The sequence below is a fragment of the Castor canadensis genome, chromosome 5 (assembly GCF_047511655.1).
Source record: "Castor canadensis chromosome 5, mCasCan1.hap1v2, whole genome shotgun sequence".
Classification (NCBI taxonomy): domain Eukaryota; kingdom Metazoa; phylum Chordata; class Mammalia; order Rodentia; family Castoridae; genus Castor; species Castor canadensis.
In genome coordinates this window covers 159,248,457-159,268,584 of record NC_133390.1, presented here as the reverse complement: position 1 = coordinate 159,268,584, position 20,128 = coordinate 159,248,457, and the positions used below count along the sequence as shown (strand labels likewise).

Sequence of the window (20,128 nt, the reverse complement as noted above, 5' to 3'; positions counted from 1 at the left end):
AAAGTAAAAAGAAAAGTCAACATAGTAAATACTTGTATTCCCACTATTAGACTTTTGTTTTATTAGATACCTATAGCAGTTTTGAATGGATCAAAGTGGGCTGAGATTAGAGTCCTCAAGGTTAGTCAGAAGCTACTTAAGGGATCCTAGAGGAAGCACTGAAGGAATATATTGAGGAAAGGGTAATTAAAGAGGAAGAAATAATTTCAAGAGGTATTGAGAAGCTGGGTGCTAGTGGCTCACACCTGTAATCCTAGCTATTTGGGAGGCTGAAATTGGGAGGATCGAGGTTCGATTCCAGCTTAACAAAATTGGTTCACAAGACCTCGTCTCCAAAGTAACCAAAGCAAAATGGACCAGAGGTGTGATTCAAGTGGTAGAGCACTTGCTTTGCAAGCCCAGAGCCCTGAGTTCAAACCCCAACCCTACCACTTGATTCATTCCACCAGCCCTCCTGAAGCATTCTTGATAGCCTTGCCTTACCTTTCCCTCTTTTTTCTTTTTGTCTTTACTTGCATGATCATCATAAGTTAAAATGAAATAGTTCTCATATAATCAAAGAAGGGAAAACACCAACAAGCCACAGCCTAGATAATTCTACCCATCACAGTTGCCCCAGCTCTGTGTTTTCTTGCTCTCTTCTCTCACTACTCCAATTAGTTTTGACTTCCCTGTCCCCTCCTGGCTTTGTAAGAGAGGCGATCCCTCAGTGGTAGGATTTGGTGTAAGGAGAAACATGTTATGGTCAGTAGAAGCTGAATAGAAAGTACAAAAAAATGAAGAGGGCTGCACTCCTTTTTTGTTCATCATAAATTGGGTATGTTATTACTCAACAGTATCCTTTAACAACTGATCCCTGAGCTAGGCCTTGGCTTTTCAAATTGTTGCTGATCAAAACATATGATTTTGTTGAATTCATTTTCTGGTGCTTCTCTTTAGTGGTCTTCTCTTTAATTGGGTTATTTTCTTATTAGGAAAATAACATTTTCCTAATTAACATTGAGGGAGTTTTGCTCGTTCTGAAAGTTGATTTTATCCTCCCTTCTCCAGCATGCTTTGTTTGGCATGGTTGACACAGAGCATGTACTGGCTGGTCAGAGCAAAGCAGTTAAGGGTCTGGTGGGTGTTCTGGTGGTAACATTGGAGGATCTTGCCCTGCAGATGAGCACAGACTGGATGATCCTCATACCACTTGAACTTCATTTGTACCTCTTCAGCAACTTTCTTTCTTTCTTTCTTTCTTTTTTTTTTTGTGGTACTGGGGCTTCAACTCAGAGCCTATACCTTGAGCCACTCCACCAGCTCTTTTTTGTGTTGGGTTTAAGATTGGGTCTCGCAAATTATTTCCCTGGGCTGGCTTCGCACTATGATCCTCCTGATCCCTGCCTCCTGAGTAGCTAGGATTACAGGCGTGAGCCATTGGTGCCCAGCTCCTCTTTTTTCTTGTCAACAATTTTTTTTACCTTCTCCAGTGATGGAGAACCAGTGATGTATTTGGAAATGAAGAGGAAACTACAATACTGCTGTTTGTTCAGTGGCTGTGGTAGAGTGACTGGGCATTTGAGAATTAGAACTGGACATGCTTATGGTTTTATATACTGTCCTGAGCATCAGTGATCATTTTTGCCTTTTTTGGGGAAATAGTAGAAATTACAGAAAGGCATTTTGTACTTAAAAAACCTCTAATTATGGTAAAATGCATATATCATAAAATTTACCTTTTAACCATTTTTAGGTATAAAGTTCTGTAGCATTGTAAGTATGTTCACATTGCTGTGCTACTGTCATTACCATCATCTGCAGAAATCTTTTCATCTTGCAATACTGAAATTCTATACCTATTAAAAAATAACTCCCTTGGTGGAATCTTTGCCCCCATTTCCTGCATGGGGAACAGGAAATGTTTCTCTCTTTTTCTCTCCCTCACCCCCTTGTCTATACTTTATCCTGTTAATACTAAAATAAATTATTTTTTATTTATTATTATCATTTTTTTGCAGTACTGGGGTTTGAACTCAGGACCTACACCTTGAACCAATCTACCAGGCCTTTTTTTGAGATAGGGTCTCAAGGACTGTTTGTCTGGGCTGGCTTTGAACCATGATCCTCCTGATCTCTGCCTTCTGAGTAGCTAGTATTACAGGCATGAGCCACCAGCTCTTGGGTCTAAAATAAATTCTTGCTAAAACTTCAACAAACAAACAAACAACGCCCCCCCCAAAAAAAAACAAACTCCCTTGGAGATGGAGGTGTGGTTCAAGTGAGTGCCGCCTAGCAAATGTAAAGTCTTGGGTTCAAACCCCAGTACCACACACACAAAAAAAGAAACTCCAATAAGGTTCTCTCTCTCTCTAGCTTCTGGCACACTCTACTTCTCTACTTTCTGTCTTAGAGTTTGAGTATACCAGGCACATCAAATAAGTAGAATTATATAGTACCTAACCTTTTTTTTGAAGGTATATTATTTATTTTTTTGGTGGCACTGGAGTTTGAACCAAGGCCTCATGCTTGCTCGGCAGGCATCCTTACCACTTGAGCCACTCCACCAGTCCTTTTTTGTGATGGGTTTTTTGAGACAAGGTCTTGCAGAACTCTTCTGGCAGTATTGAAGTTTGAACTCAGCCTCTGGTTTAGTTGACAGTGCTCTACAACTTGCCATGCCCTCTGGCTTTATTGGCTGTTGTGTATCTTTGGAGAAATGTCCAAGTTCTTTGCCTATTTTTTTTTCAATTTTTATTATCATGTATCAGTTGTACCAGGATTTCATTGTGACATTTACTTAATTTACAATTAATTTACAATGTGTTTCAATTAGATTCACCCCTTCCGTTATTCTACCTCATCCTCCCTCCCTGCCTTTTAAAGAACAGTTTCAATAGGTTTCATTGTTCTATTTTCATATAGGCATAGAAAGTATATCAACACAATTGCCTTCCTTCACCCTTTTCTTATGCTTTCTCCCCTTTCACTAGTACCTACCCTGGGTATGCCTTCTTTTACCTTCCTGCTCTTCATTTTTTTAAGTGAGTATTGATTGTTCAAGAGGGTTTTACCTTGGTATTTTGCACATGTATATATTGTACTTCAATCAGATTAATCCCCTCTTTCTCTGTCACCCTGCTCCCCATTATTTAACAGCTTTCAGTGCATTTTGTTACACTATCTTCATACACAGATGCAATATCTTTCAATATTATTCACTCTATCATTTTCTTTTCCTCTTCTGCCTCCCTGTAGCCTCCTAGGCAGACCCACTATTATAATTGTGCTCTTTTGTGCTCTCTTTCTGTCTCTTTGTACATATGTATATAAGATCATTTATATATTTGTATATAAATTTATCACTTAGGTCTAGCTTCCACATAAGAAGGAAAACGTGACCTTTGTCCTTCTGAGCCTGGTTTAACATGATAATCTCCAGTTCCATTCATTTGTCTGCAAGCAACATAATCTCATTCTTTATGGCTGAATAAGCTCCATTGTGTATACATACCAAATTTTTAAAAATTCATTCATCAGTTGTTAGGGTATCTGGACTGATTCCAATGTTTGGCTGTTGTAAATAGTGTAAATATGGGTGTGCAAGTGGCTCTATTGTATTCTGGCTTACTTTCTTTTGGGTATATGCCCAGGGGTGATATCACAAGATCATGGTGTGTCTGTTTTTATTATTTATTTTTGGCAGCACTGGGGTTTGAACTGGGGCTCTATGCTTGCTAGGCAGGTGCTCTTACCACTGGAGCCACTCCATCAGCCCTTTTTGGTGATGGATTTTTTTTGAGGTAGGTTCTCTGGAACTGTTTACCTGGGGCTGGCTTTGAACCTTGATCCTCCTGATTTCTGCTTCCTGAGTAATTAGGATTATAGGCGTGAGCCAGTGTTGCTTGGCTTATTTTTACTCCATATTGCTTTCCATAGTGGTTGCACTAATTTACATTCTTATCAACAGTGGATAAGCAGCATTTGTTGTTATTTGTATTATTGAATATAGCCAGTCTGACTGGAATGAGGTGAAATCTCAGAGTTGTTATGATTTGCATTTCTTTTTCTTTTTTTTGATTTGCACTTCTTTTATGGCCAAGGATGTTGAACATTTCTTCATGTGTTTATTGGTCCTTTGTACTTCTTTTGAGAACTGTCTGTTCAGTTAGTTTGCCCATTTATTCATTTTTTTATGAGATTAGTTTTTTGATCTCTCTGTATATTCTGATTCTTAATCCCTTGTCAGATACATAGCTGGCAAAGATTTTTTCTCATTCTGTAGGCTGTCACTTCAGTGTAGTGACTGTTTATTTTGCTGTACAAAAGCTTTTTAGGTTGATGCAGTCCCACTTGCCAATATGTTAGAAGTTCTGTTCAGGAAGTTATTACCTACACCTATATGTTCCAGTCTTTTCCCTTTTTTTTGGTTGGATTGGGGTTTGAACTCGGGCTTTGTGATTGCAAAGCAAACCCACACTTCCAGTTCATTTTGCTCTGGTTATTTTGGAGATGGGGGTCTTGTGAACTATTTGCCCTGGCTGGTCTTGAACCTTGATCTCTTGATCTCTGCCTCTTGAGTAGCTAGGGTTGCAGGCTTGAGCCACTGATGCTCAGTCCCTTTTTTTTCCTGTAATAGTTTCACATCTTTCGTTAAGATCTTTGATAAACCCTTGTCTACTTTTTATTTATTTAATTTTATTTTTTGGAAATACTGGAGTTTGAACTCAGGATCTTGCACTTGGGAAGCAGGTGCTCTACCACTTTGAGCCATGCCCCAACCCTTTGCCTATTTAAAAGTGTGTGTGTGTGTTTGGATATTAACCCCTAATTAGATAATATGATTTGCAAATATTTTCACCCTATGCTGGGTTGCCTTTTCACTTTGTTCATTGTATCCTTTTATATACAAAAACTTTTTTTTTTTTTAAATTGCTGTACTGGGGATAGAATCCAGGGCCTCATGCATGGTAGGCAAGTGTTCTACCTCTTAAGCCACATCCTAACCCAAAAGCTTCTAATATTGAAAAAGTCCAACTTACCTATTTTTTCTTTGCCTGCTCTTTTGGTGTGATACCCAAAATCATTGCTATATGCAATGTCATAAACTTCCCCACCTAAGTTTTCTTTGATTCGTTTTAATTTTTGTGCATAGTGTAAGGTATTTTTTTGGAGCTATTTTTGGGTCCTTGCCTTAGAAATATAATTAGTTCTTTAATTTATCACAGTTTAGCTTGGATTAATACCAACTTGATTTCAATGACATATAAACAATATGTTTCGATACCGCACCATTCCTTCTCTCTTTTGTGCTTTTATTGCCATTCATTTGCAGCTTTACATATTATGTGTCAGCATAGATTTGAAATGATTATTTTTCATACTTTCAAGTTAAAAAGACAAAAACTTTATTTCTTCCTGTGGATTTGAGTTATTGTCTACCATCCTTTTATTTCAGCTTGAAGGTTTTTTAGTATTTTTTACAAGGTAGGTCTACTGTTGACAGGTTCTCTCAGTTTTTGTTTATCTGGGAAGTTTTCATTTTCCCTTCTCTTTTGAATACTTTTGCTGGGTATAGAATTATTTGGTATTCTTTCTTATTCAGCGTTTTCAGCATGTGCTCCCATTCCTTTTTAGCTGCTCAGTTTCTAAGAATAAATCAGATCTTAATGTTATTGAGGACCCCTTGTACATGAGGAGCCATCGTGCTCCTCCTTCTGTAGTTCTTTAGACATAGTTGTCTTTAGATTTTTGAACATATTTAAATCACTAACTCAAAGTCTTTGTGTAAGTGGCTGAGGTACTCATGTCTATATTCCTAGCTACTTGGGAGGTGGAGACTGGAAGGATGGCAGTTAAAGCTGGCCCCTACCCCTCCCTGAGATGGAAGCACTCCCATCTCAACCAATAAAATCGGTGTGGATTGGAAGCATGGCTCAAGCCATAAAGCTCCTACCTTGCAAGCACAAAGCCCTGAGTTCAAACCCCAGTCCCACCAACAAAACAAAACCACCAAAAACCTGGGTGGCATGTGCCTGTCATCCCAGCTATGTGGAAAGTGTAAATAAAAGATCAAGGTCCAGGCCACCTGGGCATAAATATGAGACCCTACTGCAATATCTGAAGTGAAACCCCCCCCCCCGAAAGTACTCAAAAAAACAAAAAGTCTGTCTAGGTAGTCTAGTATCAGGGCTTTCTAGGTAGTCTAATATCGGGGTTTTCTTAGAGATTGTTTCTGTTGAGTGCTTTCTTTCTTCTGCGTCTGAGGAAAGAAAGCACTTTCTTTCTTCATATGTTTTGTAATTTTTTTTGTTGAAAACTTGACATTTTATTTGTGATTTGTTTTGTTTTGTTTTGTTGTTTTTTGACAATACTGGGTTTTGAACTTGGTAGGCAAGCACTCTACCAGTTGAGCCAATTCTCCATCCCTGAAAACTTAACATTTCAAATAATACAATGTGGTAACTCTGGAAATCAGTGACTTTTTTGAATTAATTCTGTAAACTGTGTTCTTTGTTGTATTTGGCTGTGGAAGTCTCTATTTAGCTTAGTGGTCAGATAATGATTGAACAGAAATTTCCTTAAATGGCTGGAACCAGTGTTTCCTAGTTTTTGCTGAGGAGCTTTGTGTGTATGTTGGGGTGTACTTTCAACACTTTGCCAGGCATTTGACACTGCCTTACCTTCAGGTACTGCTATGAAGAGTCTCAAGGTCAACCAGAGATAAGAGGCATTCTTCCATCTTTCCTGAGCATGTGCATAGCTGTGGGTTTGTGTACAGACCTGTTATGTGGGCATGGCCTTCTGTATTCCCAGGACTGTGTTAGAGCCCCTGTGAACATTTTATTTCTCAAGTTTTCCTCTCAAACTTTTTGGTTAGCCTATTGTTTTCCACAGCCTCAAGAAGCCATAAAGTTAAATAATTACCTCTCTTTGTTTGCAACCAGTGCTCTTGGGGAAAAAGTTTTTCACAGTAGGTTCTTGCAAGTGGAGTCTTCTAAAGAACTATCAGACAGATCACATAATGCCAGTTTTTTGTCAGCAAGGCTTTGATGAGCATCATCCTTACTCTGGAGTCAACTATTCTCCAAGGAGACAAGTAGTTCCTTCTTGTGGATTTTGGTATTTAGAAACCAAATCTGGATGCTATCTATATGCTTATTACTACTGGGGTGTTATTGCTTCAGGCCCTATCAGGACATGGGTAGAAAATGTATGTATGCGTGTTCAGGCACATAAACATACGAGTATCTGTTTTTTCACCCACACCATTACTCTAAATCCAATCCAGTATCACAGGGTTTATTCTACCCTTCTCCCTTACCATATTTGTTAACTACTTTCTCTGATCAAACCTGAACTCACCCTTTATGTATTTACTGATTTGTTCAAAATCATCCTGTATGAAGTCAATGTTTTGGAAGCTCAGATTGGACATCCCCAACAGTAGGAGGAGGGATCTTATTTAATAATTTTTAAAAGAATGGTTGAACAGTCTCTGCTTCTCCCATCTGGAAGTAAATAACCAGAGCAAAATGGACTGGCAGTATGGTTCAAGCAGTAGAGCGCCTGCTTAGCATGTGCAAAGCCCTGGACTCAAACCCCCATCTCACCCCCTTCCCCCCCCAAAAATTAAAAAAAAATGGTTCTTGCTTCTATGATAGTTTGCTGGGGAAAGAGGAACTTATATAAGTCAGTAAAATGCTGTTTTCATTGGTTCCAGACTCTACCATTGGCTTTATCCCTAGTAGAGCTAGAAGGGACCCTGGAGATAATCCCTTTACACTTCCATCCCATAAGTGAGAATGGGTCCTGGAGTTTTCATATCTTAGTTTCTTAAGTGGGATAATAGCTATATACATAGGTCATTGTGGTGATTGTGAAGCTTAAATACCGGGGTGAAAGTTCCAGCCCTCTACTTGACTTGGTCAGTCCTCTGGCTACCAACCAGTCATTCTCTTAAGAGTCACCTCATTAGCCTAAACTCAGATAACTTTGAAAGGGCTTTTTATGCATAACAAAACACTTCTGTCAGAAATTCCAAGGGTTTTAGATGCCAGAAACTAGACATGAAAGCCAAATACGTATTTCTTGTTATATCACAATGTCACAGGTGTACCTATCTTCTACATATGAAGTCTGATAGAGATTCCTAAGAGATGATGTTTTTCTTTATCTAGAGGAACCAGTCTAACATCTCCCAGTGGGTTCCAGTATGCAGCAGATTGGTACCCGTGTATCCTACGCAAGGGCAGTGGGGTAGGACTGGTGTTTCCCAGGTAAGGTTTGTTGTTCCTTTACTTGGTATGAAAATCTTAGTGTTTATGTGCAAATGTCAGATATTTATAGATTAATCAACCACATTGTGTGATGGAAAAGCTTCGTGGGACCACTTGGGTCTCTGTGGTCCCAGGTCAGGACTGGTTGGTTCCTACAGTGTGGTGTCTAGGGCATTGCTTCTAAATGCCCCATCAATGGAACTTAGCCTAGGATACCATGTTACAGTCTGATGATTTTTACTGTTAGGAGTTTTTCCAGATATTCATCTCAGAGTTAACTTTTTTTTAGTTTTCTTTATGAATCTACTGTGTGTACTTTTATTTGGGAGTGAGAAATTTTCTTTTTCCTGTTTATGAACAACAAATTCAAGAAACAGTTATTTGAGGCCTTAGTTTACCATTGAACTCAGGATTCATTATAATGTATTTAACCTTGGACCCTCTGAGGGCTTTCATTTTTCTTGATTTTTTTGTTAGTCCTGCAAATACTTTAGTAATAAAAGAAAAAAATGTGATTTATCTGTGATTTCAAATCTGAAAAAAATCTGTATTTTAATTTCTGCTGGTTCTTTTCCAGCATTTATGTATGTATCTGTATACTAATTTTTCCCTTAAGTACCTTAACAAATATCCACAGATTTTTATATTCTGGTGCTACTTCGCTTATTAGAGCACACATTATTTATGTTGTTTAGATAGCCTTTATTTGTTACTGATATTATTTCCTTTTTTTGTCATTATAGAATTTAACTTTTTTAGCATATTTATCTCATTTTTAATAGGGAGTTTGATTACTCTAGGTACTTCATGTAAGTGGAGTCATAGTATTTGTCCTTTTGTGACTGGCTTATTTTTCTTAACCTAATGTCCTTAAAGGTTTATCCATGTTGTAGCATGTGGCAGGATTCCTTCTTCTTCTTTTTTTCCTTTTTTGTGGTACTGGGTTTTGAACCTGAGGCCTCATGCATGCTAGGCAAACACTCTGCCACTTGAGCTATGCCCCCAACCCTTTTGTTTTGTATTTTGTTTTTGAGAGTTTGTTTGGAGGTTTTAGCAGGGGAGTGCAGCTACACGTATACCCTTGACCAAGGAATGGTCCTCTTCTATCAGGGATGGGTCATCCTCTTTGGCCAAGCATGAATCTTTGGGAGGGACGCACATGGCACAGTGAGGGAGGAAGGAGACACCTGCGTAGCCAGCCAGATCAGCCACATCAACCCTGGTGATCAGTGGGGTGACAGATGTCGCAGCCAGATCACCCTTATATCTTGTATTTTGCTTTTGAGTAGAGTCTTGCTGCCTTTGTCCAAGCTGGTCTTGAACTTAACAATCTTCCTCTGCTTCCTGAGTACTTGGGATTATAGGCATGTACCACTACCCTGGCCAACATTCCTTCTTTTTAAAGCCTCCCTAATACTCCATTGTATGTACATAGCTTTTTTTTTTTTTTTTTTAACATCCTTTTGAGTTAAAATGGACATTTGGGTCGCTTCTACCACTTGGCTATTACGAATAATGCTGCAGTAAACATGAGTGCACAAATATCTCTTTGAACTGGGCACTGGTGGCTCAGCCTGTAATCCTAGCTATTTAGTTTTGTTTTTGTTTTGTTTTTGGAGGTACTGGAGTTTGAACTCAGGGCTTCACTGTTGCTATGCAGGTGCTCTTACCGCTTGAGCCACTCCACCAGTCCAATCCTAGCTATTTAGGAGACTAAGATTAGGAGGATAGCAGTTTGAAGTCAGCCTGGGGAAATAATTCACAAATACCTCTTTGAGAGCCTCTTTGAATTCTTTTGGATATATGCCCAGAATTGGATTGCTTGATTTTCTGTTTATATCATTCCTACATTTATTATTATTATTCCTACTTTTTTTTTTGAGGTACTGGGGTTCGAACTCAGGGCCTATACCTTGAGCTACTCCACCATTCCTTTTTTGTGTTGGGTTTTTTTTTTTGAGATAGGGTCTTACAAAGTTTTGGTCTGGGGCTGGCTTTGAACCTTGATCCTTCTGATCTTTGCCTCCTTAGTAGCTAGGATTATAGGTGTGAGCCATGACAGCCAGCTCTTAGTTCCTTTTTATATGCCTCTATCATTTTTAATTTTTAGTTAAAAAAAAAAAGATTTCTTTTTTTGGTGGTACTGGGATTTGAACACAGGGCCTTGTGCTTGCAAGGTAGGCGCTGGCTCTACCACTTGGGGCACATCTCCAGCCCAACCCCCATCATCTTTTAAACCCTACCTTGTTTCCTCGCACCACAAGTTGTTTTGGGTTCATGTTGTATTTTCTTTGCTTTAGCCCTAGATAATTTCTCCAAGGAGCCTTTATTCCTTTTATTGGAGAACCAAGGGGCTAGGGGTGTAGCTTAGTGATAGAGTGCTGCTTACATCCTATGTTCAAGACCCTGGATTTGATCCCTAACCGTGGAAAAAAAACAAAAAAAAGAAAGAAAGAAATCAGAATGCAGGTGCTAAGAGGCTAAGTGTGCCTGAATCTGTGCTGTTGAACTCTACATAGGTTTTTGAAGGTAAGTTGGTATAGAGGATAGACATAGCTTTAAATATACGTTCTACTCTTTAATGAACTTTACTACTTTGAGCTGTAGTGACCTAATTTCTAAAATGGGAAAGAAACAGCATCTGCTTTCTGAGGTGGTTGTGAGATAATCTAAGTGACGTTCAAAGCATATGTGTATTGGATATATGGGAGATATTTAGAAGTTGTAATTGCTATCTTTGCTGCTAGTTATGTTGATGCTACTTGGGTAACTTTTCTCCTCATTGGATAAAGTGATACTTAAAAAAAGAAAATTTGTTCTGAAACTACCTCCACCAAGTTGTAACCTCTCCCTTGGTTTTAGTTTCCTCATCTGTGAAGTGAAAAGGTTGGACCAGAAGATCGCTGAGATTTCTTTCAACTCAATGGTTGTTATTCTAAGTTACTCCTTAATTCTTTAGTTGCCTTTTCTCCAAACTAAACAGCCCTAATTCATTTAAATCTTTCCACTAGGACCTTTTATTCATCACTTTGATCATTCCTGTGGTTCTTTTTTGGATCTTCTCCAGTTTGTCCTTCACTTTGAAAAAAAATAGAAAAAAAAAAACTACCTAGTTTTTATTGAGTACTGACTCCATGCCCAGAATGGTGTTGAGCATTAGGGCAGAAAATAAAAGAAATATAATTGGGCTGTGCCCTAGTAGAGTTTATAGTTTTGCTAAGCGGTAACATATATATCCATGGCATTTCAAGACTGTTAGTGTCTGTACCTGTTCCCTTTCCTCCCTTCCTCTCTCCCCCACCTTCTCATCAAGGAGGCCTTTTCACTTCCAGAACCTTTTAAAAGAAGGGAACAAAAAAAGAGGTGTAATCTTATATTCCTATCTGCAAAAGGGTTTATCACTGTCATTTGTCTGGAACAGGTCTTTATGTTTATATTCATTGTAGTTTACACATCTCTTTCCCATACATTATTTTATTTGGTTCTCAAATCTTATTTATGATAGGGTTGGTGGAATGGCTCAAGTGGTAGAGTGCCTGCCTAGCAAGTGTGAAGCCCAGAGTTCAAACCCTAGCACTGACAAAACAAAACAAAACAAACTTATGAGACAGGCAGAGCTGGAGCTTTAGCCCAATTCACTTACTGTGTGTTTGTTCCCTTTCCACTACACTATGCTTCCACTCCTCTGCCTTCTCATTTTGTCTTCTATGAAGTATTTCCTCATGACCCCAGGTCATTGTTCTCCAAGTCATTTCTGTTGTTTATATTGCCTATTCTACATCTTTAAGTATTTTTGTACATTTTGTTGAAGTATAATAAAAATATAGAAAAAGGCACACCTCATAAGTGTACAATGAATTGTTACAAGGTAAACATACTCAACATTCAGATTAACAAAAAGGACATTACACAGAACAGCAGAAGCCTCCCCATCCCCTTATAATCACTACCCCTAGTAAAGATTAACCTCAGTCTTTATTTTTGAATACCATAGATTAGTTTGCTTTTTAAATATACGGTATGTAGTTTCATCTGCTATCATTTAGCTTTGATTTAGAGAGTCATCCATATTATTCTTTGTAATAATAGTTTATTAATTCTCTTATAGTGTTTTATATAAATATGACACAATTCATTCTTCTATCGATTGATATTTAGATTGTTTCCATTTTGGAACTTTCATGAATAGTGCTGCTGTGAGCATTCTTGTTCATGTTTTAGTGAGCATGTGCATTCTCTTCAGCTGGGGTATATACTTAGAAATGGAATTTTTCTGTCTTTTAAGTTGTATATACATTCAGCTAAGTAGGTATTACCAAATATTTTCCTACAGTGAGTGTAACATTTTATGCTCTTCCCAGCAGTGTATATGTATGAGGGTGTTATTTGATCTACATCCTTCCTAACACTTGGGTTTTGTTGTTTTGTTTGTTTTTTGTGGTGAGTGACAATTTATAATGTGATACTTGGTTCTGTTTCTTGTGGTAAAGCTTTTTTCTTTTCTTCACAAGATTGTGAGCTCCTTGAGGATGGGGATTCTGTATATATCCCAAAACCTGCACAAAGGCTGGCATATTCTGGACATTTGATAGAGGTTGGGTGAGTGAAGCATATCTGCATGATGTGTGTATGGACAAGAACAGAAAGGAAATAATCAAAAATAAAAAGTACATAGGTGGTAGGATTTGTTCATTTGACAAATGTTTGAGAATCTCATATGTAATACACTATACTTGGTTCTTGTTACATACCTAGTTCTCACTATCTGTATATTTTTGCTGGTGATAATTGAAAATCAGCAAGTAAATATATAATTATACATTAGAATGAGTACCATGAACATGCTAACTACTGTGGTGGAAAATAATGATATGGAAAGAACCTGTTTGGTCAGATGGACTGACAGAGTGGCTCAAGTGGTAGAGTGTCTGCCTAGCAAGTGTGAGGGCAGACCCCAATACCACCAAAAAAAAAATAAATAAAATAAAAGCAGCTATAGAAGGCCTCTTTGAAGAAGTGATATTTGAGTATTTCATATTATTTTTTCTCTTTGGAAAAAAGTTATTTATTGATGTCTCTTCATTTTAAACAAATGAAACATTGAGGTCTTTAAGGGTCAAATGAATATTTTTGAAGGAACCAATGGCAAGAGTGGGTAGTACAAAAAGTAAATGTGTGTTTATTCATAAGCATAGGTGTGGGAAACTAGATGTTGTCTTTGGTACTACCATAGGTACTTCAGTAGTTCAATATAATGTGAAATGTTAGCTCATGGATAATGGTAGGGTAGAAATAGAGCAGGTGATGAGACAGCCATAGAAAGAGTCATTGATTATTCTTGGAGCTATTGGGAAGAGAAAGATCAGATAACCTAAGAGAACTCAGTCAAAAGCACAGCTTGTTAAAATTGCTCTTGGTTGTGTTCTTTGAACCAGTGTAAGTGCTTTGTGCCCTAGATGGACATTACATTGATGTATGTAATGTCATGGGAGGTGTTCTGTGTTTAGTCTGTGTTTTATAAAGCCTGCTTGATACTTGTGAATGAAAGCATAAGTGTCCCTGGGACTGACCAGAAGAATTCTGACTAATCTTTTAATATCCTTGTTTGGAAAGAAATGCAAATAGTAATGTTCCACAATTAGAAGTTCTATTTTTCCTTCATTAAGATTCAAGGGGAAAATCAGTTTCATTCCATGTGTCCCATCTCTTCTTGGAATAAACCAAAATTGAAGGATTAGCCTTCTTCCCGCTCCCTCCCCACCCTTTTTTATTGTTGAGGTAATAAAACATTACTAAGAATTTAGAAACTAGATTCCTAAATTTATCCATCTTTCTCTTTTCTATTTTCTTTTCTTTTCCTTTCCTTTCATTTTCCTCCTCTCCTTTTCCTTCCCCTCCCCTCAGCCTGCTATCCAAAATTCCAGCATAGCAAAATAACCCTTTCATTTCTGTTTGTTACTTCCTAAACTTACCTGTATACATTCATGTTTTTGCCTATAATTTTATCCATATTATAAGCATTTTTTATGTTATTGAAAATAATCTCTAATGTAAACTATGGACTTGGGTGATAGTTACATGTCAAGGTAGGTTGATTATAACAAATTTACTGCTTTGGCATGAGAAGGTTATGCATATGGAGTAGGGGGGAGGCATATGGGAACTCTGAACTTTCTTCTCAGTTTTGTTCTGAACCTAAAACTACTGCAAAAAAAGCCTATTTAAAAACAATCTGCAGGTGCAGTGGTACAGGTGATCCCAGCAACTCCAGTGGCTGAGGCAGGAGGATCATGAGTTTGAGGCCAGTCTAGGCAACACAGTGAGACCATGTCTCTTTAGGTATTTAAAAACATATATGTGTATTTGTGATCTCCTAGCAAAAATCAGTAATTACCTGATTTTCTGTTGAGTAATTATACCTTAACTTAATTATCTCCTTATTAGACTTTTCTCTATTTTCACTGTTGTGTGTAATGTTACAATGAAGATCGCTTTCATGTAGTTTTCTCTTTAGGAATTTATTCTCAAAACTGTGGGTATTGTTCTGGATTATAAAAATACCAATTTAATAGAGTTGTGAAGATTAAAGAAGAAAGAAGTATGTGTGTATGTGAGTGTATGTAGGTGTGTGTGTGTGTGACATTTAGCATAGTCCCTGGTATATAGTAATAATTATAAATAGTGGCTGTTATATCACCACATTACTTTCAAATGCAGTGGGAGCATAAAAGGAAGGCAATTGTGGTCTGAATAATGATGATGATGGAAATTCCTATTTATTGAGTACCTGTCTTGTGAGAAGCTCTTTACATAATTATCTTTTTTAATCTTAACTGTAACGAAGTTCAGTAAGTTACCTATGGGCACTGAGCTTGGAGGTGTCAGAAATAGGTTTTAAACTTAAAATGGATATTTTTGGTTTTTTTTTCTCTCATAAACTGCACTGCTGACAGTATTTCAATACTTACTACAATTCTGTTTTCTTAGAGTTGACTCAGATTTAATTCCATATTTCTAATACTGAATCCTTATATTTCTTCACGATGTAATTTGAGTACCTAATATACCCCCGACACCATTCTAGGTGCTGATCATGGATCCTTTTGGTGATCAGATCACCAGGAACTGAATTAAGCAAGGTTAGATCGATCCTATTGTCTTTTCTTTGAAGTAGGTCTGCCCGGATTAACTCTCTCAGTGAACACTCAGTGTTGAGGACCTCTGTTTTTTTAATCCTCCAGTGGCCCCAGATGAGCCAATCTGAAACCTGTGGTGGAGCAGAACAGATTCTTGGAGTAAACATTCTGCAGAGTAGGAAGTATCACAATTCAAATAAGGTGAGAGTTGTTAAGTGCTTCCTGTGTTTATAGGGTGCTTTTAGACAGATCTTCTCAACAAAATTGGATCTCAACAAAATTGTTAGTGAGGTGAGACAAAGAATTTATTGAATGTAGAAGGCAAGACCCAGGGAATTAAAGTGACTTACTAATGGCTACAAGGATGGTAAGTGACAAACCAACTGAATATTTGAACCTAAGCCTCTGGAGCTTACGTCCTGTGTTTCTTCCACTGTATGTCTTTTGTTTGTTTGTTTTTAGTGTTTTGATTATTGTTGTAATGCTTGGGGTACATTGTGACATTTACAAAAGGTTCTCCTTGTCTGGAAGACACTTTAAGGAAAATAGTCTTTACAGATTTTGTGTAAGTTAAAAATAAAGTAGTATTTAACTTTTAGAAAATTTCTTATTGGTTACCCTACCTTTCTTTGTAAAGGCTTAGCATTAGAACAGGTTTTCCTTATAGTTTCTTTTCTTTTTTCTTTTACTTTTCTGGGATAGGGTCTCTCTTTGTAGCTCATGTTTAGCCTCAAACTTGAGATCCTCCTGCCTCAGCCTCCTGAGTGCTGGGATTATAGGCATCCACCACCCTTCCCAGTCCTTTGGAGTTTATTTTCAAATTGCAAAACTCGTATCTTTCTTAATAAATTTTGTTGTACTAAAATGAGTTTAAAAATATTTATTCAGTGTTTGCTTTGGTCAGTTGTGGTTTGGATACCTTTGTCTGCTTTTAGACAATATTTTTCTTTCCTCTACCTTTTCTACTAATAAACATAGAATGTAGTTTTTTTTTTCTCAGAATTGTTTTTTGAGAGATAGTGATCAAGATTTCCTTTTAAGAGTACTCTTTTTACTGGGGGTACAGCTCAAGTGGGTAGACTTCTTGTTGAGTTCAAACCCCAGTTCTATCAAAAAAGAGTAGTTTTTTTTTAATCCTAGTTACTTGGGAGGCAGAGATCAGGAGTATTGGTGGTACTGGGGTTTGAACTCAGACCCCATGCTTGCAAGGCAGATGCTTGTCTCTAGTACTCTTTTTTGCTGGAAATTTTCTTCTAATACTCCAAGTTTATTATTTCCTAGACATGGTTGATAGGCCTGTGATCAGTGAAATAGGTATGACATGCTCTGTAACTTGAAGAATGTCTATTAGATGCCATTGCAGATGTGTTTGCAATGCCTAAAAAAATGAATTAAAAATTCTACTTCAGGGCTGGGGCTGTGACTCAATGGCAGAGTGCTTGCTAGCATGTGTGAGGCCCTGGATTCCATCTTTAGCATTGTACCAAAAAAAAAAAAAAAGCTAGATTAAAAAAAAAATCTAAGCAATAAAAATGCCCTCTGATCTAACAGGGAACACAAGTGACATGTTTAAAAAAATTATTTTTTTGGGAGAGTAAACTCAGTCAGATACTCAGACTTGCTAGGTCACAGTAGCCACCCCAGCTAAAAAATTTCTTTGCAACTAATTTTTGTTTCTTTCTCTTTGTTTAAATAGCTTCATAGTACCAAAGAGTCCCCACAGCCCATTGAGGAGAAAGTTGGTGCCTTCACAAAGATAATAGAAGCCATGGGATTCACAGGACCTTTGAAATATAGTAAATGGGTAAAGTCATGTTCTTCTGATTTTTCCTTTGGGGGATTGTTCTTTTTACTTTTCCTGGAAAGCTTATTTTTTAAAGCTCATGATTTGCTTTTACGAAATTCATGCATTATTTTAAGAATTTCTTCAAAACACACCTCTCTAACCTCCACTTCCAAGTCAGATCTATATAGTTGAAATACTCAACTTAATTCCTTGGAAATACTTCACAGTAGCACACACGACAATAAGACTGGATTTTTTCAGGCTCTGCTTCATAGTGTGCCATGCAGTTGAGTTCTAAAGGATCAGATTGGCCAGATGTTCTGATGGGTAGCATTTTTTTGAGGAGGGGGCAGTACTGGGGTTTGACTCAGGGCCTTGTACTTGCTAAGAAGGTACTGTACCACTTGAGCCTCAATCCCAGCCCATTTTTGTTTTTGTAATTTTTTAAAAAGGGTCCTGTATGCATGCCTGAGCTGGCATTAATCTCTGTCCTCCTACTTACTCTTCCCGTGTAGCTGGGACGATAGGTGCACATCATCACGGCTAGCTTTTATTCATAGAGATGGGGTTTTGCAACTGAACTGCAATCCTCTCCATCTCTTCCTCTTAAGTAGCTGGGAATACAGGTGTGAGCCACCATGCCCAGCTTGCCTTAATTATTTTTCAAGTGGGGTCTAGTGTTTTTGCTTATGGCTGGCCTCAGATGTTATCCTGATCTCTTCTCTGCAGCCTCCCGTATTAGGATCACGGGTGTGAGCCACCACACCTGGCTTGTTGGTTGAAATGGGGTCTCGCTAATTTTTTTGCCCAGGTTGTCTTTGAATCATGATCCTGATGGGTCACATTCTTTAGGAAACATTACTGTGATGAATCCATTTTCATACATGCTTTTCACTTGGTTATTGTGACTTTGTTTAAAATTTTATACATCAGCATATTTTTATTAAAATTGATCTGGTGGCTTACTGTAATTATTATTATTATTATTATTTTGCGGTACTGGGGTTTGAACTCGGCCTCACACTTTCTAGGCAGGTGCTCTACCACTTGAGCCACTCCGCCAGCCCTACTGTAATTCTTATGGAGGGATATTTCCTAGCTGTATCACTCCTAGTTACCTAGCACATCATTTGTTATATAGTAGGGGTAAATGAATGAATGTTCTCTCAGCCAGTTCTTCTTAGACCAGTTTTCACCTGTTACTACCATTCTCTATCATTAGACAGAATGTCTTTTAATGCCTTTCAGGGTTGCTAGAATATTGGAGAAGCTTAATAATTCTTAAGTTATAAAACAAAACAAACTAATGCAAAGTAGTAGAAAAGATTTTTTCTAGAAAATATATTAACTTTGCTCAGAACAACAAAGTAACATCTCTTAAACCATTTTAATAAGTTGACTCAAGTTAGAATTTCTACATCTAACTCTACTTTTGGTTTCTTCTTTTACTAATAATTCTCATGGCAGTAAATACAGACCTCCATTTTTACTCTTCCTTTTACATGAATTCTGAAAAGTCAACAGTGATCCCACAAGCATTTTGTTCATAAAGGGCTTTGTAATTTATAGAGAGAACACAAATACTAAGTGATAATGATATTCTTGAGACCCGAAGGTTATGAATTGCCATCTGAATCATCAAGGAAATATTAGTTATGTTTGTTAAAATTATATATTTTTTATATCTTAATTCTTTGACAGTTGGCAAATGGAAATGTTGTAGATGTATTTGGAAATGTTATTAACCAGAATTTCCACCTTATTAAAACAAGGGGAAGAAAAAATTGTGATTATAGCATTTGTATTTAACAATTTTAAGTATGTTTGTGGGAGAGGAAAGCAGAAAGAGAAAAATGTATTGATTTATTTATTTCTCAGTGATTGGGTTCCACTTAGTTGCCACCATATGCTTTGTGTATTTGGGGTTTTTTCTTTTTTTTTTTAAATGATTCCAGAGGGAAAATTGGCTACCATTTGAAGGATTATTAAATCACCAGAAAAATTCCTTCACTCACTTAACTTAGCCTCTGATTTTTCTTTGTTCCATTTGTGACATCAACTAAATCCCTAGTGTTTGCATTAAAAAAAAAATCTTTTGTGATGTGACATTGTCTACTTTCTATAGCCTTCATTTTAAAATTGGTGATACCAAAATATTAAAGTATGACACTCTAGAATGATTTTGGTGGGAAAATGTAGGTATAACTTTCCATTTTCAAAGATTAAGCTCCCTTTTCAGGATACTCTGTAGAAAGGTATGGGGACTAGCAGCCCGCTGGAGTCTCCAAAGCGCCAGATTACTACAAGCATACAGATGGGGAGGGAGGCTGCCACGCACAGTACCTTGGTTGGTGTCCTCAAAGTCTTTTCCTTCCCCTCTCACCAAATCCCCGCCCCTTTGCCCCCCTTCTCCCACTCGTGATCACTGACTTGCAAAGCTCGGGTGCCCCTATCTCAGCCCAGTTATTCTCAGTGTCTCCCCCAAATAAATAAATAAATAAATATGATACATACATACATTAAAAAAAAAATCCCTTTTCAGCAATGTTGACAGTTGGATCGCCTTTTTCAAGTTCTTTGTTTTATATTTTACATTTCATATGAAATGTATTGTTTAGGGAGTAAAAGTACTGTTTGCCTTGTCATGTCAACAGTATCAACTATCTTTTCTCTGTATTTTTCTTTAATATTTTCATGTGTAGTACTCATTTTTCTTATAGAATCATATTTAAGTTTTTTTGTTGTCTTTTTTTTTTTGTGGTACTGGGGCTTGAACTCAGGGCCTTCACCTTGAACCACAACACCAGCCCTATTTTTGTGAAGGATTTTTCGAGATAGGGTCTCTTGAACTATTTGCCTGGGCTGGCTTCGAACCACGATCTTCCTGATCTCTTGTCTCCTGAGTAGCTAGGATTACAGGCATGAGCCACCAGTGCCTGGATGTTTTT

At 37.5% G+C, this 20,128-nt stretch overlaps 1 protein-coding gene across 5 annotated transcripts in view; it reads left to right on the top strand.

Moving 5' to 3' along the window:
* Positions 1-20,128, top strand: part of Uqcc1 (ubiquinol-cytochrome c reductase complex assembly factor 1) — a 91,422-nt gene that overhangs the window by 3,298 nt on the left and 67,996 nt on the right. Inside the window, exons 2-4 of one of the 5 annotated variants that reach the window (XM_074074620.1) lie at positions 8,160-8,258; positions 15,500-15,595; positions 17,091-17,198. In XM_074074620.1, the coding sequence (XP_073930721.1) occupies positions 8,160-8,258; positions 15,500-15,595; positions 17,091-17,198 (303 nt within the window). Of the gene's footprint in view, positions 1-8,159; positions 8,259-15,374; positions 15,398-15,499; positions 15,596-17,090; positions 17,199-20,128 lie in introns of those variants that run through there. The other 4 variants (XM_074074623.1, XM_074074621.1, XM_074074622.1 and 1 more) reach the window with 4 other exon arrangements.